This window comes from Denticeps clupeoides, chromosome 2 (genome assembly GCF_900700375.1).
Source record: "Denticeps clupeoides chromosome 2, fDenClu1.1, whole genome shotgun sequence".
Classification (NCBI taxonomy): domain Eukaryota; kingdom Metazoa; phylum Chordata; class Actinopteri; order Clupeiformes; family Denticipitidae; genus Denticeps; species Denticeps clupeoides.
The window spans coordinates 23,741,038-23,768,491 of record NC_041708.1 but is presented as its reverse complement, the minus strand read 5'-3'; the positions used below and the strand labels follow the sequence as shown (position 1 = coordinate 23,768,491).

Here is a 27,454-nt window from a genome sequence, read left to right as displayed (position 1 = left end):
GCTGAATGAATTTGTCACGTCAATCACGTCCATTTTTGTCAATGGCAAAGTGGTTTATAATGTTAATAAAAAAAATTCTCAATGAGAAATTTATTTGAACATGGACCGTTTGAGTTTCACAAATTGCAGACATGGAGACAAGGCTCCCTTGAAATGGCCCTCCGATCATTGCAAGTTTACATGGTAAAACCCCCAACTCTGCCTTCTTCAGCCTTGAAATCACTCATCTTCTTAGCGTTTGCTCAAAGGTTGGAAAGTAATTTTGCTTTTAGCACAATGTTTTATCACCTAGTGATAGCAGCTTACACATGGTAGAAATTAGGGATAAATGTCTAAAAGTGTCTCGGTCGCTAATCATTTCTTTGTATGTTTACCGCTCATTCGCTGTTTTTGCAGATTTCATGTATAATGAAACGGCTTTCAAAGATCTGTACCCCCAGTAATATTACAACTTTGTAATTACAATCGCATTAAATTAGGAAAACCGCCACTCTCGATCCCTCTGCTCAGTCTAGGCAAACACTCCAACCCTCCTCAAGGATTACGATTCTGTGTTTGCGTGTGTGTGTAAGTGTGAGTGTGTGTGTGCACACACCATCATTGTTTGTATCACTGTTTGCCAGAAACAAATTCCGTCTGTGGCAGTGTGAAGCTTATTACAGCGGGCATAGAGCTTGACTAACATGCTGACTGTATATTTCACTCGTGTTCGGCAGTAACAGTAAAAAAGCAGCCACTCTAATTATGGCGCCTGCTGTTGGTTTTTGCGATCACAGGGTTTTGCATTCTCTACCAAGAATAGACGAATCTTGGCAGGTGTGCATCAGGGGTTACATCTCAGTGGAAGTGAATAATGGGATTTTCTAGTCACCAGTGCCTGATATTAAAAGCCAGGTGGGTATTAGTTATGCTGTGTCCAAAAAGTCACAATTTGTTCAAAGCCCCTTTACATTTTCCCTGGTTTAGAGTCTCCGACCTACAGTATAAGTGTTTGATGTCTTGCATAATGTAGAGCATAATGTTTTTTTTTCGCCATTTGTCATTTCTCTTTAATGCCAGCAGGAGGAGGGGAGGAAAAATAAAAATGGAGGCTCTGGCTTTGTTTATGACTTAGAGGTTGGGTGCAGGCAGGAACCCCCAGTGCGGCTGAGAGAACTCGTTTCAAGCTGTCGGCCCCAGGAGAGAGCAGGTATCATGACGGTGGAGATATCAATCACTCCAACTCCCCGCTGGTATCGCTGATGGATGCTCGCCCGGGTGAGTTAGAGTCCCGCAGCACGCGTGTGGCGGGTTCACGGTCCGTATGCAGAGCTGACTGCTCGCCTGCTGTGGAGGAGAGCAAGCTGACAATGTGGTCAGGCATTTCTCTCTCATACATTCTTCTAGAAGAAAGCCCCCAGAGCAATTTAATAGAGTATAGAACCAAATAACAGCGTTCTACAGATGCCTGTGTGAAGCTGAGTGAGCCAGTGACGTATCGTGTGCTATTATCTGACCTTCTGGAAAGTCGAAGGAGAGGTTGAGGTGTTATGGGTATTCAGTAAGATGGAGCAATCCCATCAAAATGTGTGTGTTTGTGCACACAGTAAGTGGTTACTAATTCTGCACTGCCTTCCTACGTCATTGATTCAATCTTGTTTTTCGTTTTCCCAAGTGTAAGATCTCATCATCATTCTCTGGAACGTTCTCTGATCATGTTGGGAGGGCACGGATCGTTACGTTTCACCATGACATTTTGGCATCTGCGATGCATGAGAGACACTGTCATTAAATCTAAAGCAGAAATTCAGAAAAAAATTGGTAAGTTGATTGTATATACTGTGGTCAGGAAAGAACCACATTTACTTGCACTCGCTCCATTTTTTAGTTAATTAGTATCTCCCAACACATGCCAGCCATTTAAGGAGAAATCTAAAGCCTAATCCGCTAAAATATGTTTTATGTTGTTGCCAGCCCCTTTGCCTTAACCCAACAGACGATTGCTCAGTTGGGCCATCATGGACAATTGGGTTTCCTTCACACATTGGAGAGTCATTGGCTGTAAATGCAATTGAATTTTTTTTTAACACCCTGTGATGTCTGTTTACGAGCATCTCGCCGCATTCCAGGATCATCGCCACGTTTATATTTCCACGCAAATCTTTATATAGCACCTGAGAGATCTATTAAGCATGAAGCAAGCCGTGCCTTGTATAATGTCATTCTTGGAGGGGGTCCTTGTAATCTTTTCTCCTCTTGCTGCTCTCGTTATGAATGCGCCGATGCCTATGATCGGTCTAATGCATTGGAAATCAAAGTGAGTCACTCAATAATGCATGCCATCTTCGAATTAAGGGGAAATATCGTATTCCTTTCAGAACCTAGAGGACTTCCTGTGTGACGGCTGGCAGATTTATTTTTTTGCACAGTATGGATGTGAGGCAAACAATTGCAACAATTAAAACTGGGTTTCAAGAGCTAACCAGCTAGATCATTACTTATCCAGACGAGAGTTGAATAAATAAAACTCTCCAGAAAATTAACAGAAAATTAATTCTCCGTCCATCAGAAGAAATAGAGGGGAAATATAAATTTTATTTTTATTGTTTGTTTTTTTTAAGTTGTCTTTGCAGTGTTCAGCTAAATCCATCTCTCTTTTCCAACCTAAAACATGCTCTTGCCTTCGAGACCTTGGGGCACATTTGAAGACATCCTGGGGCTTGGAGGCGGTGCAGAAGGTCTGTAGGCTTTAAGGGAGGAAATGTTTGGGGTGATGGGAGGAGGATTGGAAGAGTGGGAGTGTGCACGCTAAGTGGACGGGGAGAGTTAAGGATGCTCAGTGGCGGTGAGGCCGGTACATGAAGCAGATGCAGAATTTGCTGTTACTGTGGAGTAGGCGTAGTGGAAGGAGGCTGGCGTGAGAAGCGTATGCCGACAGGCGTGGTTGGCAATCGCGAGAGCTGAAGAATTTGAGAGCTTGACTGAGACGTAGTCGAGGGATGGGCATTAGGTCGGAAACATCAGGGCCTAACAATAATCAGGCGGGGTCAAGTCCTATAGAGTAGTCAGGTAGCAAAGGCAGCCATTGTGAGGCCAGATCAGGCAAGGACAAGCTAGCAGCAGCGAGGGACAAAACCACACGATGAGCGAGGGAATCTGACTCCGGCCTCGTCTGCTTCCGGGTGACTGTCCCTGTGGGTGGCCACGCCCTCTTCGTGAGCGAGGCGGTGGAATAGCGGCAGTGACAGCCACGTTAAAACTTTGATCTTGCTTTCTTTCAGCCATTCTGTTTGATCACATTCGATGGTTGCGGGTGAGCAGTCCACCCCAAATCCATAATTTAACAGCAATCTCTTACCGTGTGGACAGTTCCGAGATGTTCTGTCAACATTTGTCAGGAGCTGCTCCACTGAAAATCAAGCAGAGGCCATGAACTGCTGGTTGCGTGGCTGTGCAGACTGTGTAAAATGGTGAATTCACTGCTTCCACGCACAACTTGATAATAGGACAGATGTATCTCATTCATCCTACAGGGCAGCGTTACTCAGGCTGTAGGATATGACAACCTGTCTGTCAAACGTTTCTCACTTTTTCTTGTGTGTAGATGTCAGTCAGAGAAATCTTGTTTTTTTTTCGTGGCACATTTTGTTATTTAATTATTGATGTATTTTTTGTCAGAGAAATCTTGTTTTTTTTTCGTGGCACATTTTGTTATTTAATTATTGATGTATTTTTTGTTTCATTTTGTCACTCTGTGCACTCCATAGTGGACAAGTGGAAAATAAATGAAATAAATTAAAGCTGCACCACTTTGTTCAGTTGATTCAATAAAACATTTTTTGTTTTTGTATTGATGATTTAGCACTTGGACTTGACATCAAGTGCCGATGAAATATATTTCTAATCAAGATTTTTTTACAAGAAATGGCTCATTTTATTCCCATTTTATTCCAATTTTATTCCAATTTTATTAAATCTGGATCTCACAGCACCGGTACTTAATTTGCTGACATATTTTTGTATTTGCAGTAAATTTGTTAATTTTCTGTATAGGCAACAAAACTTTTGTATTTCCAAAATTACTGTCTTAACTAAATGATGAATCTTTTTTTCAGTGAAACTAATTCATTTCAATGCATTAAACATAATTTGGTAGGGTTTAAGCTTTTCATATGAGCTATTTCTAACATCAATTTATTAATTAAAAGTCAGTTAAATAGCGGGTGTTTCTACAAAATAGATTGGGACAATATACTGTGTATTGAAATAATGTTTCACACAGACCCCCCCACGGTGCAATCATAAAATAAAAATACATAAGCATATACACACTAACCTAAACTATACTAACTAAAACTTAAATACTGTACAGGTTATCTCTATAAGAGAAAAACAGGTCGAACAGGACATAACTGGACAACATCATGTAGGATGCTTGAAAGTGGATATGTTAGTTATTTCAAACAGGACACACAAGACCAGACAAACATGTGCAAGATGTGCAGGAATGTGCAAAAAGAGCAGAGATGTGCAAAATGAGTAGGGATTGCAAAGATCAGGTGCATAAGGCTGGAAGTGTATTGTTGTTGAGTTTATCAGTTTTAGTGATCAGATTTTGGTGACTCAGTATGAAGCAGCAAATCAAAAAAATCAAATAAAGTACAATAGTGAACTTAGATTCCAACTTAAAAGTGTATTGTGCATTGACTTTGCAATAACCAATGTAGCAGATTGCAGGTTAGTGGTGAAATGAACAGACAACAGTGAATATACAGATGGTCGGGTGTGGTGGCATGTCCTGGTTCAGCATTCTTATGGCCTGAGGATAGAAACTCCTCCTGAGTCTCTCAGTCCTGGCCATGATGCTTCAGAGTCTTTTGCCTGGTTTCAGATGTTGAAACGTCCTTAGACAGTCAAATTTCAACGACCATATGTTCCATCAATAGGCACAATGATACGGGACTGAACATTTGTTCCCTGCTCTCCCCTCTGCTTGCTGTTCACAATGTGTGAGGACGGTGGGCTGTGTGATTGTGCTGGTAAATAGAGGTGCATAGCTGACATGTGTTCCTAAAACTGGTTTTAAAAAAAGGGTGAGCCGACGCTCGTGGAATGCTGGGATAAATCATAATAAAATATGACTGTTCAAGTAAGGTATGTCTATGTTTCTGTATGAATGACGCCATTCTTCTATTTTGACATTAATTGAGTGTGAGGGACCTTGCAGCCCCATGCATTATGCACAATAATTGTGGGACACATTTTACAAGAAGTCAATTTTGGTCGGCATGAAGAATGACATGGTGTCATGCTGGAGAGTTTTGTAATAAAAGGGGCTCACGCTTGAAAATCAGGATTGCAGAAAGTGCTGAGAGTGTTGGCTCGGAGGGCGCAATGAAATGCAAATGGAGAAATAATGCAGTTTTGTTTTTAGTTTTTTTAATCTCTGAAGTTGCCTTGAGACTTCTTTGGTCTGGGCCATAGGACAGACTGAGAGTAGAAGATTACCAGAACAGACCCTACACCAACAATAAACCACTGAAATGAACATGGAGAGGAGGTCCTCTGGTTATTACCCAATACTTTGAGATACCCTGGAGAGGCTGTGGTTTCATTTTGGCCCCGTTGACGATAAAATCATTGTTAAAACAGTGCAGACAGTAGCCAGTCACTGCCAAAAGATGAATGCAAGTGTTCAGCCCAGCAATTGGAAATTCATTAGATCGCAATTAACTTAATTGCATTTGTACAGGCAGGGCAACTATTGGACTCCCTTCTCATTGTCGTACTTAATCTTTTACATTTTTGTTTCATGCCATGTGAAAGGAATGTAAATGCAACAAGTCTACATGGACCTTTCCCATCGACCTGATGCTGCTTTCAGTCAAGCTATTCGCTGTTTAATTGCAAAACAACCCTTTAATACAGAATGTGTCCTGGGATGAAATTGAATTTGTGAAGAAAGTTGCACATAATCAAAACTAATGGTGTCAGTCGAATAAAAAAGGAGATTAAATACAGTTAATCACAAAAAAATTGATGAATGCTATCTTCTGCTTTTAATTTTTGGAAGATTAAAGATGGTTATGAGATTTTGGCACTAAATCATTTTTTCAACATTGAAAGTAAAACCAACCAAAACGTACCAACAACAGCATAACCAACCTGTCAACCCAAAATGCATTATGGTTATCAATAAATTGCAATAGGATAGTATGTAAAAGGGAGGATGTTTCAACTGGGTGTTCATAATTAATGTTAAGCATTAATTCCAAACATTACTGCTGAAAACACTAGTAAAACCCCCAAATCTTGTGTTCACTTACGGTTTTACAAAATAGTGTCATATAGTAATAATAAATGTTTAAAATCCATAAAGACTTTTCAGCCATAGAATCGCTGAGATCAAATTGGCTGTCAGTGTGTCTGCTGCCTTTGATACTTTGATCAATCTAAAACTAGAATTGAATAGGAGATAAACTCTTTATCTAGTGTCATTGTCTTGCTGTTAGCATTTTTTTGCCCTTGTGTTCCAGGCTTATAGACAAGGATGATAAATAGCAGATGAATTGATGGGTTTTTTAGATTATGATGTGTGGTGTTTTTGCAAAAAGAAAAGGAAAACTGGCATGCAGATGGAATCATAAATCTTGCTCTAGATAAGAGCATCTGCCAAGTGTTGTAAATAAAAATTAATCTCAGCATTCAAGGAGGGGTGCAAGCAACAACAGCACAGGAAACAGCACTGGCAGGGTGCAGGCGTCTATTTCCTGAAACTTTGTAGAGGTGGGTCTAACAGTGTTTTTTAAAGAGTGGTTAGAGCTGCTTCAGTAGACCACCGGACTGCACAATCAGCACAATCTTTAATGCAACGGTTTTCAGAATACCGCCTCATGCGGTATTATGTGGATCTTAAAAAATAATAATCCTTCAAAATGCTGGTAACATTACTGGCATGTTCATGATCCTGAAAGCTATTATGAGGCATCACCATCTTGTGTTGTTCATTATATAATGTTATCATGATGTTAAGCTGAATTTGATCTTTATGCTTACAAGCACCAAAGCACAGCACTACACACTAAGGTCATAGGGGGCAGTGGTGGCCTAGTGGTTAAGGAAGCGGCCCCGTAATCGTAATCGTAACCTATACTAAACCGTAATCGTAATCGTAACCTAAAATAATGTTTCCGGTTCAAATCCAGATCAAGGTGCCACTGATGCCATTGAGCAAAGCATCGTCCCCACACACTGTTCACCGGGTGCCTTTCATGGCTGCCCACAGCTCACCAAGGGTGATGGTTAAGAACAGAGGACACATTTCGTTGTGTCGCTGTGTTGCAGTGTATCACAATGACAATAACTTCACTTTCATCAGGATTTATATAAGTAATTAGAAAAATTAGTACTTAGTAATTAGAAAAAAAAAACAAGAATTACAGTCGCAACTGTAAATACACATTACTGCATATCGGTCATCAGGCTCCTCCAATTTTAAAAAGATCAGGGTTTGTGTAACAGAGCTGATCAGTTAGTTCCTATTTTTAAGTTACAAACAACTTAAAATGCCGTTCCGGACATCTTTGACCTCACCTTAGCAAACAAGCGAAGTGCTGCACTCAGCGGCTAGACAGTTTATATTTAATTACCCTGTTAATATGAAGGGGGGTATAATAGAGCTGTTAAAAGTCCTATAAGTCATGTTTTCTTTGTTCTTATTGGGTTTTTTTTTTGTTTGTTTGTTTGTTTCTAAGCATATTACAGAACGTAAGAAAAACGTTTGGTATTGAGTCTATCTTTTCTAAGTCATGTGTATTTCTGTTCAGTGTAATTAACATGTCTCATTTTTAAAAATTTGCCCATTACAGCGAGGGTAAAATGGTCCACTTTTTACTGGTGGAGATCTCCTAAAAAATATTTCACCTTAGCATTATTTCTGAGTCGGTCTGCTTGCAGCCTACGCCTGCAGTCAGAAACAGCGAGCCAAGCCAAAGCCCATAATACAGCAAGTTGAGCATCACTGAATTAGCGTGTGTTGAAATCAAGGCATTTCAGATGTAGAGATTTCATTTCTGTTGAATTGGATTGTGTATGAAGGGTTTTCTTTGAACTTGCTGACAATTTCACACCAATGAAAAAAGGTTAAGACAACGATTACACCATTTCAAAGAAGACCACACTTCCCCTATAATTGCACAGTTATGATAAATACTGCTGATTTAAGGTGATGTTTATAATGGTTATTTTAATCAGCTCCTTTCCAATCCAATCTCGGTACGCTTCCAACGTCTATATACATTAAGGCGATAAACCCTGAGAGGCCTTGCATTACGGTAATTTCATCATAGTTAAAGGGCACAAACGTCTAGAGCAAAAGCCCCCTTCATGGTGATTAAGTCACTGCAACTTCAGGGAATCACATGGTAAATTAACTTAATTCATAAGAATAATCAAACTTTGCATGCAGTAAATCAAAATAATAAGGAGGCGTCTGAGGCTTCCAGGGGATTTCAGGAATAAAATGACTGTCCCCAACCCACTGCACATTGATGGATCTACTGTCGTCAGCAACGTGAAATTCCTGGGGGTGCACATGACAGACAACCTCTCCTGGAACCTCAACACTACCTCTACCACCAAGAAAGCCCAGCAACATCTACACTTATTTACACTTGCTTCCTCAGGAAGCTGAAGAAGGCCAACCTCCCTCCTCCCATCCTCACATCATTCTACATGGGGACCATTGAGAGTGTTCTCTGCTGCTAGATCACCGTCTGGTACGGGAACTGCACTGTCACTGAGCAGCGCATCATGGTTCCACTTCCACCCATCTCCCAGCTATACAAGAAACACCTCATCCGTTGAGCTTGGAACATAATAAAGGACTCTCGCCACCCCTCACATGCCCTGTTCTCCCTCCCACCATCTGGCAGACGGTTCCGCAGCATCAGAACTGTAACTGCCAGACACTGCAAGAGCTTCTTCCCACAAGCAGTCAGAGCCTTCAATGCACTTAATGCACTGTCTTCACCAGAAAAATTATAAACTCGACCACCATACACCTCCAGCCTTATGCACCTGATCATTGCACATTTTGCACATCTCTGCTCTTTTTGCACATTCCTGCACATCTTGCACATGTTTGTCTTGTCTTTTGTGTCCTGTTTAAAATATCCAACATATCCACTTACAAGTATCCTACATGATGTTGTCCAGTCATGTCCTGTTTGACCTGTTTGTTGTACAGAAAATGTTTACTTTTGTCTTATAGAGATAGTGTACAGTATTTAAGTTTTAGTTTTTGTTAGTATAGTTTAGTTTTATCTGTATATACATATATTTTTTCTTTTATGAGGGGGTCTGTGTAAAACACTATTTCAATACATGGTATACTGTCTGACACCAGGGGTGTGACGACAGAAACAACAAATTCTGATTGGTTTGTGACTACTTCCTGGGTGTCAAACGTATAAAGGAATGTTGACATGTGGTCGCTGGGGTTTCATTTTCTTTTTCCATCGGGAAGTGAGGGGAATTTTCCTATCAGTCTCTGAGTCTTTTCTCTCTCTTTCTCTACCTTTTCTCCTTCCTTTCATTGTTGTTTTCTCTGTAACATCGGTACCTTTTTTACATATAATATTCACATGTAACTCCAATAATAATTTACGTGTGTTAATAAATGACCCTGATGTGATACCTTTGTTCGGATGTGGATATGCGATCGTAAGTCATTTTTATCTGGATTTTGCTGCATAACGAGGAATACAATCTCTGTGCTTTAATTTAAATTAAATGATCTACATATCCTAAAAGCCTGGGACCGTAGAGTAGTTGTCGAATTTTCAGAAGGAAGAGTAGGATTAGTGGTGGAGAATGTCTCACAGATTTTTTCAATCTTCCCTGTGAAGAAGTTGGCAAAATCATCAGCTGTTAAGGAAGTTGGGGCAGGGGGAGTCGGAGGGTTGAGTAGGGATAAGAAGATGTTGTGGAGTTTTTGATGGTTGTGGGCAGAGGCTTCTAGTTTTGCTTTGTAGAAAGCAGTTTTAGCAGCAGTGAGGTTAGTGGAAAATTTGCGCAGAAGATTCTAGTAATACAGTAGGTCGGAGTCAAGTTGAGATTTCTTGTATTTTCTCTCCGCTGCTCGAAGAACTCTTCGATTGCTACGCAATGTATCGGAGAGCCAGGGCGCAGGGGGAGAAGTCCTTTTGGGTTTAGTTGATAGAGAGAGTTGATCAATGGAAAGGGAAAGTGAGGAGAGAGTTACGACAGAGGGTGTGACAACAGAAACAACAAATTCTGATTGGTCTGTAGCAACTTCCTGTGAGTCAAATATGTAAAGAATGTTCACTTGTGGTATTTGGGACTTCCGTCTTTTTCCTTCCAATACAGTGCTTTTGTGTGTAGAGAGAGAGTTTTACTCTATTCTCCCAAGTTTTACACATGCTTCTATGAATGTGAGTCTAATGGAGAAAAGCTATAACAATACAAGCATTTTTTAATGTTTCAGACTGAAATGGTACCAGAAGTTGACCCAGATGATGAAGGAACCAAAATAAGTGTAAGTTTGAAAGACATCGCCACTGGCATCCGAACTACTGTGGTTATAAATATCTAAAATCCCTCTGTTTGTGCACACAGACAGTGAAAGTCCAGGGGAACGACATATCCCACAAACTGCAGCGATCAAAAGTGGATAAAAGCGATGAGGGCTTGTACGAGTGCCGTGTCATCGACGCCAACTATGGAGAGCTGCAGGAGTACAAGGTGCAGGCATATCTGAAGGTGAACGCCACCAGCCGACCTCAGAACCGACCAATCAAGAAGACGTCCCCCCTGCACCTGACAGACATAAAGCCACGCAAGACCATCTCGGCAGCAGGGCAGGATGGCGGCATGAACTCCGACCAGCGTGGCCAGTCCAGCTCCACTTCGCAGACGTCATCATCCAAAACAATCAAACAGAACCCAGGATCCGGTGAGGAACCTTTATTTACCTCCTTCATCAGACGCCCTTATCCAGAGTGACTTACATTCAGTTGTTACAGGGACAGTCCCCCTCTGGAGACATTCAGGGTTAAGTGTCTTGCTCAAGGACACAATGGTAATAAGTGGAGTTTGAACCTGGCACTTGTGGTATTATGGTCCATAGGTGAGTGTGGTACCTACTAGGCTACTTGCACCCCTATTAAGTTTCCAATGGAGGGCCAATTTCATTTGTTTTCAGTGGTGAAAGGGGACTGTCAGTGATCTAATTGAAACAATTAGAAGTCCTTTAGATGTTAAAACACAAAATTGCTTTTGACGGAGCAGTTTGATAGAGTGTTAAAATAATTTCTTCCCTCTACTGATTCAGCTCTGGACTGTAGAGATAACACCAGAAAAAAAAACTTGCAGGAAATGTTTTCTTTATCCTCAGGAGACATGTAGACATTTGAAATCAATGCCTGTTCTGCAAGACGGTAATCTCTGCAGATTATCACAGATTATCAAAAACAATTGTGGCATAGAACAGCATCACACTTGATACTGGACTCAAATACACAACCCTCATTGCTTTTGTTCAGTGAATTTCCCTTGTACCTGGCAACCATCCATATTGGATGGCTTGTGGGGTTGAAAGAGATTAGCTCTCAGATGTGAGTCGTCCTTCCTCACAGGAAAAAAACATCATTTGTGCAGTGCCAATCCTGCACTGTAATTCTTGTCTCATTAGCAGCGGTTACGCATCACGTTTAAAAGTATTCCGAGTTCTCCCAAGCCATGCCTGAATCTGATCATACTATAATTAGTCCAACAGAGACAAAATATTGATGCCTGAGAAACATGGCAGGAGCTGTTAATATGTACTTGTAAATTGTTTTTTAATGATTCATTGTATGAATCATCTTCTCTTTTCATCATTAAGATTCAGTCTGTAAAATGTAAAATCCATTTCTAACATTTTGCTCCCATGAATGCAATCTTGTCAGTAATGTAGCATTATTTTTTCATCTTTAAATGCGGAACTTTATTTCAATAAATATCATTTTCAGTGATTTCTCAGGTGCTATAAAAGACATGCTGCTTATGATACATCACGCCTTTCTTGCTATTAATCTTGGATGGGATGCTATCCAGACAGACCTTTATCTTTAATTATTATTATTATTATTTATTTCTGACCCCTGGAAGATGAACTTTAATGATTTTTTTTATCAACAAAGTTTAAAAAGGCAGGAGCTTGTAGGTGTGATTGCCAGCTCTCACACACCCTGCCTCCTTAAACCCCCTTCCGTCAACATGTCACATGTCTTTCTTTCTTCTCTATTTATGTAATCGCATTTTTTACATGAACAGGTCAGCGGACATCAACATGATCTATCAAAAGACCACACCCACTTCCAAACCAAACATGCATGTGGATAATCAGTGCTCTAATCCAAGATATCCAAGATGCATATTCTATCAAGTACATAGAACCATGAAAATAGCAGTCAATATTCTGACCAATATATATATTTTTTGTTTGTTTGTATTATTGCTGGCAGGACCTGATCTATTAAATGTTTCATGTCTATTAGCTGTAAGGAGTCACTGTAGGTATACTAGGTTTTGTTGTATACTGTATATGTAATTCAGTGTCTGGTTTTCATCATATAGTATTTTATACTGCAACCTTTTCAAAAGGCTTTTTTTATTATTATTTATTTTAATGCCCATTTTCCACTTTAATGCATGGTCCCTGGGGACGTTCTTGGAATGTTCAAAGTACAGACCGCCAGAGTGCGAGCAAGAAAATGTCCGGAGTCATTAAAAACCAATCACTGCGAATTTCTCCGGCTGCGGGCGCGGTATGCGAGCCGGTGAGGCGCAAACATGATATGGCATGGATGAGCGCGTTAAAATCAACACAGCATCCAATGCCCCGGCATCCCGCAGAGGGTATGCAATCGGGACCTCACCGCCGTCGCTCTGTCCCACAGGGTCCGCGGTGCAATAAACTGGACGTGTGAACGACTCGTCCCGAAAAAAGGAACACAGGCTGCTGTAACTGTAAAGAACGCTCTGGGGCTGGACTGTCTGTTCTGTGGGAGGAATGACTGAAGGAAGGATAATAGTGCATTTCTACTGTAGCAGAGGGAAAGACACTAAAGTGATTCTGTATGTATGTCTTTCCACAGCCTAGGCACCTTTTTGAGCTGAGATGGTATTTAATAAGCGAACAGGACACAAATTTTAACCATAAAAAATATCTTGTTTTTATAAAGGCCAAACTTTACCCTTTAAACCAGGTAAACCAGGTGCTTCTCCTTTTTAAAATGGATGCTACTTAAGAGTCCATGAAATGTGCCAATGCTTTTTATCTCCTGTACAAACATTGACTCCACTGAGTGGTCATGTTTCATTCTGACACTGAAGGGGAAATATGTGACAACATGGATGGGGATCATGCAGTGGACATCCACGGTTCTATAAAAATATAAATGCTGTTTCATAATCATATACACTCAGTTATATTGACCTACAAACAAAAAAATTCTCCTCTTCATCTGTTTCTGCAGGTCCCATGTTTGCTGGTCAGGTTAGACATTTTCTTCTTCTAATGAACAGTTTATTAAATAGTTCATGCATATTAATGACCATAATGTTATGGTGAGCTATAATATTATGACCACAGGCAGGTGAAGATATTATGTCATTATGTCATCTGGCAGAGGGATACACTTGGCAGCAAGTGAACAGTTTGTCCTTCTGTCCTTCATCCAAGGAGGCACCACCTCTTTAATAACTTAAAGGATCTGCTGCTAACGGGTTGGTACTAAATACCACAGCAAATCTTCAAAGGTCTTTCTAGTGTAGTCCTTGAAATCAATATCATAATAGTACAACTGATTGGCATACATTTTACCAATTTATTGAATGAAATTCAACAATGAAATTATTCCAAACTTGGTTCTAAATAGTGCCATTAGCCTTAGAGTTCTGTAAAAGGTTAAATGGATGGAATTCTTCTAATCAGTGTTAAAGGCATGGATAGCTTTAGTAAAGAAAAAAAAAATCATTTTCAACGTCCGCTGTTACATCCCTCTGCTCGTATTTTGAAGTTCCTGAACAGTTGCTGGCCACTCTGGCCACCCTGCCCTGGCACCACCCCCCGCCCACAACCCCAAGGCATCCTCACACTCTGCGCAAGTGGCCCGCAGACATGATTAATTATTCCCTGCGAGGAGGACGTTTGGGCCTGGCAGGGCCGCCGGCCCTCGGTGGTGCTCCTGTTCACTTCATCACCCGAAACCAAATGAGATCTGGCAGTCAGGAGCAGTGGGTCAGTGAACCCCTCCTCCCCAGCCCCCCGCTTACCAATGTCGAGCTGGGCCGAAAGAGAGAGCGAGAGTCCCCAGAGGATCCACTTCGCCTGACGGGGAGAATCCAGTAAATGTCAGGCTGATTTAGTGAATATTTCAATTTCCCATTTTCTCCGGCGCTGCTTTGTTTTAAGAGATTACGTCCGCGTTCTTGCGCGTCACCTTCTGTAGTCTCGGCAGGTACAGAATCACTTTCCCAGCGGTGCCTGAGACCTCGGATCCTGTTTAAATGTGTGTGTTCAGAGGGGGAGTGGGGAGGGGGACGATGTTATTCAGAACGCTCCGCCGCGGATGCCGGCAGAATGTGTTCTGGGTTCCGTCGTTGGACAGACATTACTGGATTCATCCTCCTCTTTGAGTCTCCCTCCCAGCCCCTTATCAAAGCCGGAACACGTTCCCCGAGACGACTTTGTACACAGAACCGCCTTTCCATATCTGCCTGTCAGGCAGGGTGGGCTGCACACACACACACACACACACACACACACACACACACACAGCAGAGCCGACAGAAAAGACAGTAGCCTGATGGGCTGGGGCGCAAGAAGAGGGTTCATTTAAATCCGCAACACTGCAGCCCAGGAATCGCTCTGCGTTCCCTTTTTCTTGAGGGGGAGATTGGAACTCTTCTTCTAACGTCTGCTGAAGTTACTCCTGGGGGGAGAGGGGTGGTTTTGAGTAATTTATTCATATGCTTAGATGCAGGGAACAAGTATTATTCTTTACAAGAACACATGTTTTTCATGTCCATGAACAGAAGCATGGAATTGTTTCAGCTGAATACGGTATTGTGCAAAAATTTACATAGTAAAAAACCTGTATGTCAAACATTGATCAAATATTAATTTACCTAAAGCATTCATTGCAGAATCTACTTATTTTCATGAAAATGAAATTTGAGCACAAATCGGGCAGTGGTGGCCTAGCGGGAAATTCAAGATTCAAGATTGGTTTATTGTCAGTACAACAAGATACACAGTATACAGTGTATTGAGACCCATAGTGCAATCATGAAAAGAAAGAAAAAAATATACATATACAGACTAAACTAAACTATACTAACTAACACTAAAATACTGTACAGGATCTCTATAAGAGAAAAGTAAAACTTTTCTGTACAATGAACAGGACATAACTGGACAACATCATATAGGATGCTTGTAAGTTGATATGTTGGATATTTCAAACAGGACAAAGGACAAGACAGACATGTGCACGATGAGCAGAAATGTGCAAAATGAAATGAAATGTGCTAAATGGTCAGTATGTTATCAGGTGCATAATGCTGGAAGTATATTGTTGTTCTTGTTGAGTTTAACAGTTTTTGGTGATGGAACACTTTTTTGGAAATGGACCCATAATGAACTTCACTTTCACTTTTCACTTTCACATTCCATTGTGTCACCGTGTGCTGTGCTTGCTGTCACTTCACAATCACTTCAATGCAATATTTTTTTCCATCTGTATGCAGGTAAGAGATTGTTTATTAGTTTACCGCATTGGGAGAGAAGAAATACATCTCTACACATCAACATTACTGTGACTTTCACTTTTTAAATCATTATTATTTGCATGTTTTCCCTTTCTGAGTCACTTTTGGAAAGGTGAAAAAACAAATTAGTTTAACTATTGACTAAAACTTTTTCAGAATACTATGCTAATCTTCAATTAGCACAAAAAAATGTATAATCCACCTAATTGTTGCAACCTTTGTGTGATCTTTATGTATTTCTTTCAATGATGATGATATATTGGTCTAATCATATATATGATTAGAACCCATTGATTAGAACCCATTCACGCCTGGCAGTTGGCGCATTTGGTGTCAAACTCACATGCATCAAACAAAGGTGTGCTGTCCATCAAATTAAACACTGAGCATTAAATGTCATGAAAACACATTTTAGTACATTTAATAATGGATAATATATGTTTTGGTATCAGCAAGTCCCAATTACATCTAAACGAACACCATCAGCCAACTGCTATTTATGTGACTTGTGTTAACAAGCTATGTGATTTAATTAATTTGCAATGGCAAAATGAAATGAGAAATAACCAGAAGTTAAGAAAATGTCCTGTTGACTTCTTCTGCAGGTACAAGGATAGCATCAAGGCACGGACTGGCTCTCCTGCTCCTCGCTTGCAGCTTTGTGAGGGGTGCTCTGCTATAGTTTCTGTTCTGACTGTTCTACTAATTCACCCCCGTCCATGCCACACTACCTTCTTCAGTCGAAGAGATTATTGCCTGCTATTGTCCATGGAGCAGACAGCACAGTTGGCCCTGACGTCAAACAACCACTCAGCACCCAAACCATTCTAATCAACTACAAAAGAAGCACCTTCTTCTTCTTCTTGAAGTCCTGGAGAATAAAACTTTTGCGAACATTATTCGAACGCTCCTAAAATACCATGACCAATACAAACCGATGGACGTGAACAGAGGACAAGAGGAATATATATTTCGCTGATTTTTTTTTTTCTTTTTGCAGTGCATTTCATATAATGGCTCTGGGAAAAAGTCTATATTTGTGTAAAGTATATAAATATATCCATATATATATAAATACATATATATATATATATATATACAAACACACAACAGTTTGGTTTGAACACCCCAGAACTCTGTACAGCTCACATTTATTGTGTTCATTACGGATCTCCCTGTGGTGAAGAACGAGCATCAGAAATGCATTATACATGAATATATATTGTGCTTGGGTTGCTAATTGACTTCTGCTGTAACTGTGCGTTTTTTTTTTTTTTTTTTTTCAGATGTACAGTCTGCAATAATGATCATCAAGCAGCATTAGTGCAGATTTGTGTGACATGTCCATTTAGCAGCACACACCACGGCCCCGAACCAGACCTCTTGTTTGACGTAATAAATCGTTTTCTCTTATTGATAAATCTTTTCTCCACTATTATGTACTTATTCATGTGTCTTGTCCTCTCAGGGCAAGACACTCGAACGAGACCCTGTCATGAGGGGTGGGCCATTCATCTATGACATGAGACTACTATGTTTTATAGAATCAAATTCAAAACAACGATAACTTATTCCGCTCATTTGCATCATACAATAATTACAAAGGGGTGCGACAGATACATTTTTTAATCTCCAAATTCCTCCACTCAGGGCTAAAACTCAAAAATGGAAAGTTCCAGTTAGGACATTTATCCACTAAACATTCAGTAAATTTGGTGAATTTTTACTTCTAAAGTACAATAAGACTGATAATGAGCCCCATTAGAGCATACATTTGAAAATATTTCATTTTTGGTTGTCATACGGAAACGGTATTGATCCTCTGATTTGCAAATTGATTAATTCATCAAAATGAGCACCGTTCTCCACTAAAGGCCCTGCTTCAGTGGTCAAAGGCACATTTTTTTTTCCAATTTACCAGTGGTTTTAGATTATTTCTGGAGGCACAATGCTCATTTTCTGATCATGCACCCACGTCCTCAGAATGAAAAATTTTTCCAACATTTTATATGTGAATGAAAACCTTTCTTCCCCTCATTTAAGATGGTATTTTGGAGGCTTGGAGCATTCCTAATGCAGAAGCCCTGAGAAGATTTTATGGCAGAATCCAAAACACGGTGTTAGCAAAGCATCATAAATGTTCCTAAAAAAGGTGTAGATTTGATACAAGACAATAAATGGATGCTCATCTGCTCATCAGCACATCTCAGCTGCTGGTTCAGCTCAGAACAATGGCCACTGGCAGGTGGACGCATGATCCAGTCTACATTATTTAATGACAACAGTCAGGTGAGCACTATGTGACCGTGTGAGATTTGATATATACTGGCAGTGGTGTCAACAAGGTCACTTCATGCCATTCATATCCATTCATCTTCTTAATTTGTTCTCTGTGGTCATTGTTGAACACATGAAGAAGTTTGAAAATTTTCAGAATATATAAAAGGAAATACTTGATGGAATTGTGCTTCTCATCGTTCCTCGCCCGAATCCAACACTGGCTTAACCAAAGACCAAAAAAACAACACATTCAGTCATATTTATTTTATTGGTTGTATCCAAGGTATAAACATCACCACCCCCGTTCGTTGAGATCACGGGTGTGACGCTCAGAGCACATCCACCTGTCGACTGTCAGCTTTGTGCATTATCTGTGTAGACAGAATGAATCCAGGAGAGAGTTTCAGACTGTATTGATGCAATGCCTGAAATCAAGACTATCGTTTTTTTGTTGTTTTTTTTATACATCAAAAAGGACTTTTTCTTTTTGATGTATAAACTAAATTCAGAGCACCATCTGTGGCACAAATCTAAGAAATAGACATTGCTTTACTTTTTCATCGTCTGCTGAGGAGCTGAACTCTGCCAGAATGATCAAATCTCCATGCAGGAGGCCAAATCATTGGCTCAAAGACTTGACAGACCGAAAGGGGAACGTCATCAAACCTCAGCCCTTATGTTGGCTTATGTAGGCAGTGGGTGCAATGGGACTTGTAGTCAAACTTGAGACATCAACTCTGGCTCCATTATGCTAGCATTAAAAAAAAAAAAAAAATAGAGTGTTATCTTCATTGGATATGTTGACTGTCAAGTATTAACAGAGGCAAATTACTATTTTATATGTTATAAAAAAGGGTGACACTGTACATTACCGTGCCCTTGATACATGCAACACCAACCCTAAACAAAAGTACACACCTTTGTAAATTACAATTATTATTACTATGTTATTATGCGATATGTTCTCCTGACCATGTATAGATGCACTGTAAAATAAAAAGGTTTTATTCAGTATAAAAAATAAAAGTGGAAAAATGCTTTCAAAGTGATCAAATATTCTTTGTTAAAAAAAAAAAAAAAAACACTCATCACTGTATAAATGGCTGACAGGGGCTTTAAATGACTGTTTTGGGCATCCCATTGTCTTGGTCTTGGTTTCAGTGTTTTACATTAATAAAAGTCTGAAATTTTTTCCCAAACCGTGTGCAGACACAATCATTGTCGGGTGACTTTCGGCTGTCATTGTTTTGAAGGTCAGTGGATGGGTGCTAATGTCCACAGAAAAGCAGCTCTATGGCCCTTCATTTAGGCCATTTAAATGTGACCTTTTCACAAATGAGCTGTCTTTTACGCTGTGAGAGCGGTTAAGCCAATGCTGTCAGAACACAAGAACATAAGTTTTTTTTAATACTAATGCCTTTTTGTTTGTGGCTGATACACAGCTTGGTTTTCCTTTATTTTAGACAGCAAAACAACGAACATCAACCAACATCAACCATCTTCTGTCTGGGTTCTTCTAAATGAGTGGTTATTTTTTTCCTATTGGCCAGGATCAAGGTTTGAGAAGATGCTAACGCCCAGAACCTGTCTGCCGAATGAGCCTTGTGAAATACATTACTACTCTGACCTTGTATTTGGCATCAGTCACAGATATTATTATTCTTAAAGGTTTGATGAAAAGGGGCTAATGGCCTGTGGACCCGGCTGTGAGGTTTTTGGCCGTCTGCCTTGTCGCCATGCCATGCAATTCCTGGTCTACTAATGCTAACAGGCCAGCACTAGTCACATGTTAAGATCTTTTGAATAGAATGGCTCAGAGTCTTTGTGGACTGACCTTGACAAACTGTGGGAATGTACTTTTTTTTCAACTCACTGTTGCAGTATGCATAACAATTGAAATGATGAGAATAATTATGTGAATAAAATATGAACTATAAATGTGAATCGATTGTTTTTTTGTTAGACAAAATAACAAAAAACTTTGCAAGTATTGGTAAAAAAAATCAAGCTAATGAGCGTCATCTCGTAAAATAACAAATGAACTTTTTTATATATAAATCTTTTTCTGAAATTCAGCCTTGGTGCAGAATTACAGCCACTTTGATCCAGTCCCACAATGAGATTTCCCAGGACGCGCCATTTCAGTGTCTGTAGATTTAAATGTTAATGAGGAGGAGAGCGGCCTATAAAAGTTGAGAGATCATTTGCTGAAATTACGTCACCAACCCCAATGTTTGGTGTAGACAAGCAACGTGGGGTCATTTTTCCAGAAATAAAAAAATTAACCAACTGGTTCTTCAGAGGTTTGAGTAACGGAAAATTAATTTATGATCAATTTTACATCCAATCAACTAACAAATGAAATGCTTCATACATTTGAAAGCCATGATGATCGTTGGAGTTCCCTTTTTAGGGGAGGGGTGGGAAATTCTCTGAGCAAACAAAGCATAAGAAACGGGAGGTAACCTTTCCCCTTATGACGTCATAAGGGGACAAATTCCAGATCCGACTGTCTGAGCTGCCGCTCTCTGAACAGTGAACAGTAAAGCACTCTTTACACCAATCACCATGTTTATGTCTTGAAGTGTTTCACATTTAGAAATAGATTTCTTTGTTCCAATACCTTATTTTTACAAGGTTGTTTCACAAGGAGTGGGAAACAGAATAAATGTATTTTGCTACGGCTGTAACCGTGATGCCAATTTTTCAGTTTTCAGTTTTGCCAGGGAGCTTTCAATGGTAATCTCTTGAGAAGAGCAGAATAAATAGTCATTAAAGTCGGGGACGAGGGATCAAACACTGATTCTGTCCGGTCGATGAAAACGCCGCTTGACATTTTCACATGCAAACGCAACGTGGCAATCAGTCATGCTGGTTATTAATAACTGAGCCGCTGCATGTGCACCCTGAGAGCCGGTGTCAGGTTTTTTACCAAATGAGAATATCCAATTACGCTTCCCCCCGAAAGGGCCTGACAGACTTCAAGGCATTAGGAGAAATCTAAAAAAAAACACATTGTTTCTTCTTTTTCAGATTCAGATTTATTCTTTATTCTTTTTTTCTTTATTCTTTATATACTCCATGAAATAGTGTTTTTTTGTGCTTTATGAGCAGTGAATATTTGGCAACATAAAATAGTTTGCAAATATATTTGGTATGTTATTCTGGCAATAAATCAATAAAAAAGCAATATAGCCCAGCAATAGAACAGACTGAGAAAAAACAAGTTTCCCTTTAGTTTTTCTTAAATGGTCTTCTGAAAAAATTCTACAGGAAGATTTTTTCGTTTAAAGAAAACATGTTGAGGTTTAAGAGAATTTAGTTTCTTTTCTTTTTTGCTGCAGCACAACAAAACTAATAATAATATTTAGACTGTTAAGTCATAATGTTATGTCCACGATTAACCATAATTATCAAACCATGGTTGCATGGCGGGGTGCACTGACTAAAGCACCACACCTCTGCCACCCTGCTTTCTACCCATACTGCATCCTGGTTTTTCCATCTAGTTTTTTAATTGTTTAGTTCCCTCAGTGTTAAATAGGCACTTGTATTTATGAACTTTGTCTATCCACAGTGTTTGATGAGAGTAATGCTAAATAAGTGCAGTGGCTCTTAAATTCCCACCGAGGAGACTCACCCCCACCACCCACTCCACCCAGACCACCTCCTCAGTGCAGATCTTCCCCAAAGACCAATGCATTTGCTCAACATTAAATACCAGTCCTAGCTGAAGCTGCAGGCTCGACATGAAAGGACGTGCGGCGCGGGCTGCATACAGAGCACGGGGGAGTGGGAATAAAAACACCTGTAAATGGTGGGGATTATAAAAGCGCAGTGCAGCGGTGGCAGGGGCCACAGCGCTTTTGATATACAGATGGGGGAATGGTTAAACAGCCGAGGTGGCTTGATAAAAAAGAAAAATAGAAAACACAATCACATCACCAGAGAGATTTTTTCAAAAGCTGGGAAATGTTCCCACAGAAGAGGGGAAAAGAGGCGTCACAGACACAAACACAGTGGCTGACACAGTCATATCAACACAAATCTGGAGGAATTAGTTAAGTGGCCGAGATTTCGTTGGTTCACATTGCACAGTAGCTTTTCATATCTTAGCCCCACACAGGCGAGAGGATCCGTGGACCACAATAAAGACCCAGATAAGTAGATATTTTTATATATGAAAAATTACGTGTTTTAATAAATTCCAAACAGATTAAGTGCTCGAAGGACTCGACCTAGTCACTTTGTTAAGGCAACTTTAGTCAGTGCTAACTTTAGCCTCCTCCTCTGCTTCATCTCCACATACCCATGCTGACGTTAAGAAATTTTAATCCTCTTTGGCAAAATCTGTCTCACAAAATTATAATAGATGTCATGAGTCAGGAGGCAGATGGAGGACAACCTGAGCGAATCGAGTCAAAAAGAAGAGTCTGCGGCTCGATCAAGTCTGAGCGAAGTGGGAGTTATTTGACCATTAAGACATTGTTTAGTCCCCTGATTTAACCTGTGATCGCTAAGCATTCTGTAAAATGCCCTGAAAACATATTGAACATATGTTTTCAATCAAAGCTTTGAAATGTTTTCTTTATGTCCTCCTTATGTCATCCATACTGAGAACATTTACATGTATGGCATTTATCAGATGCCCTTATCCACTTATAATCAGTAGTTACAGGGACAGCCCTCCCTGGAGCAACTTAGGGTTAAGTCTTGCTCAGGGACATAATGGTAGTAAGTGGGATTTGAACCTGGGTCTTCTGGTTCACAGGCGAGTATGTTACCCACTAGGCTACTACCACCCTATAGAATGAGAAATATCAGCTTGGATCCTGCTTTGCAAATGTACTTTTCAAAACAACATGATATGATGAAGCAACATAACATTAAAACAGTCTGAGTTAAGGTTTCATAATATAGTAATGAAATAAATAAGTAAAATAATAAGAATAAATAAATAGAACATTTAAGCAGCCATTTATTTGAGGTTAATCAGAGTGTCTTTAATTAATGGCAAGTGTTGAAGACTGAATACTGTATTTAAATCAAAGGTACTTAGTTTAAGGGGGTGCACACTTATGCAAAAAGATTATTGTACTTATTTAGTTTAATTGTAAAGGTTATACCTCAGATCAGATTAGAGTTTGATCGTAGCCAAATTTTTTATATCCAGAGCATACTTTTAGGGTTAATATGTGTTTGAGTACATGTGTAATAATAAAATGTATTTAAGATATACAGTGGTAATAACTGCAATGGCAAACATCCTAGATTGGGGCAGTGGTGGCTTAGCGGTTAAAGCAGCGGTTCGAATCCCGAGCCAATAAGGTGCCACTGAGGCACAACTAAGCAAAGCACCGTCCCCACACATTACTTTATAGGGCACCTGTCATGGCTGCCCACTGCTCTCCAAGGGTGATGGTTAAAAGCAGAGGACACATTTTGTTGTGTCACCGTGTGCTCTGCTGCAGTGTTTCACAATGACAATCACTTCACTTTCACTTTTTCCCTACTGATCCTACTGGAACCAAAAGAGACAAGACCGTGTGACCTATAAAACAAGGCCTCTGACTCAATCACTGGCTTCAGGGATCCAGTCTAATTAACGTTTTAATTAACGCAACATATAGTAAACTCCGGGCCATTTCATGGCCTATGTGCAGACAGACTAATTAAACTAGCACTTGGTCCTCTAAACTGACCTAAAAAGTATTCAAAACAGATAGGGAATATTTCCCTTCAAGCAGCCTGTTATGTCACAAATATGTCCCTCCACCTTCATTATTTGCTCTACACTCCCCCAAAAGGTCATGGAATCAAAGAAATTATGTGGTGGCTTTAAAGTTAGTTGTGAATTCTTCCTGTGAAACCAGGAATAGCAGACATTTGTAATTGTAGGTTTTTTTTGTATAAAATGAATGAACATTTCCTTCAGGAGACCCGCTGGTGAATGAATGCTGCTGTAATTATTTGAGGGCTGGCAAGAAAATCTATACAGGAAGTACTCTGGAGCTAGTGGAAATCTGCACTATTGATTAGTGAATGTAAAGTGCAGCATTTTGGCGAGTATGAACGCATTTAGAGTCGCCGCCGACTCAGAGCAGAGCCAGAGGAGATTTTGGTTGACGTGAAAAGAAAAAGGTTACTATATGAAAATGAGCATATAAATTAATATTTTATTATCAGATCACATGTCACACCTTGATAAGGTTCACATATGCAGTGCTCTTAGGGACAAGGCTATAGGCAGCATATCCTTCGTGGTTACTTGTCACATGTCACAGTTTACATTTGAATATATATAATAATCTTGTAAAGAAATTTCAGATATATATTCCATGATGAATTAGTTAACCTCCAAGCCAATCATTCCTAAGAAACATCATTCAGCATCAGCTGCTTAAATGAAATAGTATATACAGTGTATACAGTATATACAAAAAGAAAGGTCTGTAATTTAAGATTCAGAATGTAAAAAAAGTCCAGGAAATCACATTTCATGCTGAAAATGTAGTTCACCTCAATACTTTGTAATGTAACCTTGGTTGCCAATGACAGAGGTCAAACCTTTCCTGTAGGTGCCACTCCAGGGTTGCACTGTAGCTGGTATTTTGGCCAATTCTTCCATGCAGATCTTCTCAAGAGCTGTGATGTTTTGGGGCTGTCACTGGGCACAGATTCTCTATTGGATTGAGGTCTGGAGACCACTGGAGAGCCTTGCAATGTTTTTTACGCAGCGACTCCTTCATTACCCTGGTCATTGTCATGCTGGAAGATCCAGCCATGTTTCATCTTCAAAGCTCCCACTGATAGAAGGAGGTTTTTGCTCAAAATCTCACAATACTTGATACTGTTCACATGGAACAGTCGTCCCCTTTGCAGAAAAGCAGCATAATGTTTCCACCCCCATGCTTCACACTCTTGACTAAGGAGTTCTGGAGATGCAACTCAGCATTCTTCCCCCTCCAAACATGAGTTGTATTTTGGTCTCATCTTACCACATGACATTCTCCCAATCCTCCTATGGATCATCCAGATTGTCTCTGGTAAACTTCAGATGGGCCTGGACATATCTTAAGCAGAGGGATATTTCGAGTGCTGCTGGACTTAAATCCATGACAACGTAGTGTGTTACTAACAGTAATCTTTGTTACTGTGGTCCCAGCTCTCTTCAGGTCATTGACCAGTTCCTCCCGTGTACTTCCGTGTACTGCATGCAGTCCCAGGTTGAGGGAGATTGTCAGTAATTCCAATTTCTAAAAAATTGCTCCACCAGTTGATCTCTACTCACCAAGCAGCTTACCTATTGTACATTGCTTCATTCCAGTCTTGTGAAAGTTTACACTCTTGTCCCTGGTGTCCTTGGACAGCTATCTTGTCTTGGCCATGTTGGAGGTAGAGTCTGACTGTTTGAAGGTGTGTACAGTAAGGATGTGTGATACCACTGATTTACTTTTCGATCTGCAAAAATCAGGTTGGTATTGGCGATACTGATCCGAAACTGATGCTTTATACAAAAACTAAATGTGCTAAAATGTGCCGGGGCAGTGGTGGCCTAGCAGTTAAGGAAGGTGGCCGGTTCGAATCCCGATCTGCCAAGGTGCCACTGAGGTGCCACTGAGCAAAGCACCATCCCCACACACTGCTCCCCGGGCTCCTGTCATGGCTGCCCACTGCTCACTCAGGGTGATGGGTTAAACGCAGAGGACAAATTTCACTGTGTGCACCGTGTGCTGTGCTGCTGTATCACCTGTGACAATCACTTCACTTTTTTTTTTTTTTTCAAACTAAAGGAGTGTATCCTGCAGCTCCACGAAATTTCACTGGATTTTCAGTAGGGGTTCGTTGAATACTGAGCTACTGGGGGTCCTCACACAGGAAACCAAAGAGACTTGGGCCGCCCGTTTCTGTGACATCTCTATTAGTAGTAGTAGTAGTAGTAGTACAGAGTTAGAAGAGTGAACCAAGTGAGGGATTTCCTATGATAGAGATCTTAAAAGCATTAAATGTATGTCTAGTTCAACAATGTGTTGCAAGGTTATAAAAATTTGAAAACCAAGGGAAAGTGAAAACATACAGTTCCTGGTGCCATAAAACAACGCAGTTCTACCAAAACCAGAACACACAAGTGCCCACGCCGCCTCCCACTTTCACGCGAGGGGTGGAACTCGACAGCGGGACACGTGTTCAAGCTCAGGAAATGAGACACGGCTGAGGAAATGTATTATTCTGCATTAATGAAGGACAAATGCAGCACTCTGCTAATTAGGCTCAGAGGCAAACACTGACACTTCATGCATTTTTCTCCACATCATTTATGACTCACAACATCAGAACAGGGATTCATTCGCACTGAAGACGTTTGAAGGGTGGAAAAAAAATGAAGTGACATGAAGTAATGAGAAGAAAGTCAAAAGGAGCTCAGAATACCACAGTGTTCTCTTCCTTCAAAATGTCCCATTAAAATAGAATGGTGTTATAAATTATTGTTGTGCTACATTAAGTATGCATATGAGAAGCCCTTTTTTAACAACATTGCACATGGTCCCCTACACCACACTGAGTAAAACCATTTGGAATAATGGTGCTTACAGAATATGATTTATTTGACTATAAGCATTATTTCTTTTAATTTCAGTCTGTTGTATTTTGCAGAATTGCAAACCACATTATTAGGGACCATTATTTCATCTTTGTGTCTTTGCCTGTAAACTGCTTCAGATGAATTTTAAGGGAAAATGGAAGAGGAAGCAGTGGTGGCCTATCAGGTCAGGAAGACTGCCGGTTCGAATCCCAAACTGCCAAGGTGCCACTTGATTAAATACAGAGGGCACATTTTGTTGTGTACACCGTGTGCTGTGTTTGCTGTGCTTGCAGGTTGGCCAGTTTTAATTTGATATTTTTGGGAATAAATTACTTTTTGATTTAATAGGTATTAAGGAAGTCAATGCTCACTGATTTGGGGTAAGTTAAATCTTTATCGGAAGTATCTGGCAACAATGCTTACACTACACTTGGCATGTGACGTTGATGTGAGTGGGTTTAAATTGTCCAGAATGAGGAAGTAGGGTGTGAGAGAGTTAAAACTTTGCCGAATTTGCTTCTATGGCCACAGAATTTGCGTCATTTTTGACTGAATGCACTTCACTTTACCCTTTTATACAAAAATGTTTAATATTGTGCTTTAAAATGTTTTGAGCCAGGTTTCCAGTTTCCAACGCTCACAATGGGAAACGCAGTGCAACCGATTAGGTGTTTGATTTAATGCTCTACTTATTTCATCCCGACTGCTGAGTCTTGCATTCACCATATGTGTGCATCTGAGCAGTTGCACCCTTGAGGATTGGAGTAGCCATGA

At 40.1% G+C, this 27,454-nt stretch overlaps 1 protein-coding gene across 1 annotated transcript in view; it reads left to right on the top strand.

Moving 5' to 3' along the window:
• Positions 1-18,902, top strand: part of vstm2a (V-set and transmembrane domain containing 2A) — a 28,365-nt gene extending 9,463 nt beyond the window's left edge. The window contains exons 3-5 of the mRNA XM_028970696.1: positions 10,487-10,537; positions 10,618-10,954; positions 16,422-18,902. Coding sequence (XP_028826529.1) covers positions 10,487-10,537; positions 10,618-10,954; positions 16,422-16,498 — 465 coding nt within the window. The 3' untranslated portion in view covers positions 16,499-18,902. The remainder of the gene's footprint in view (positions 1-10,486; positions 10,538-10,617; positions 10,955-16,421) is intronic.
• Positions 18,903-27,454: the final 8,552 nt, after the last annotated feature.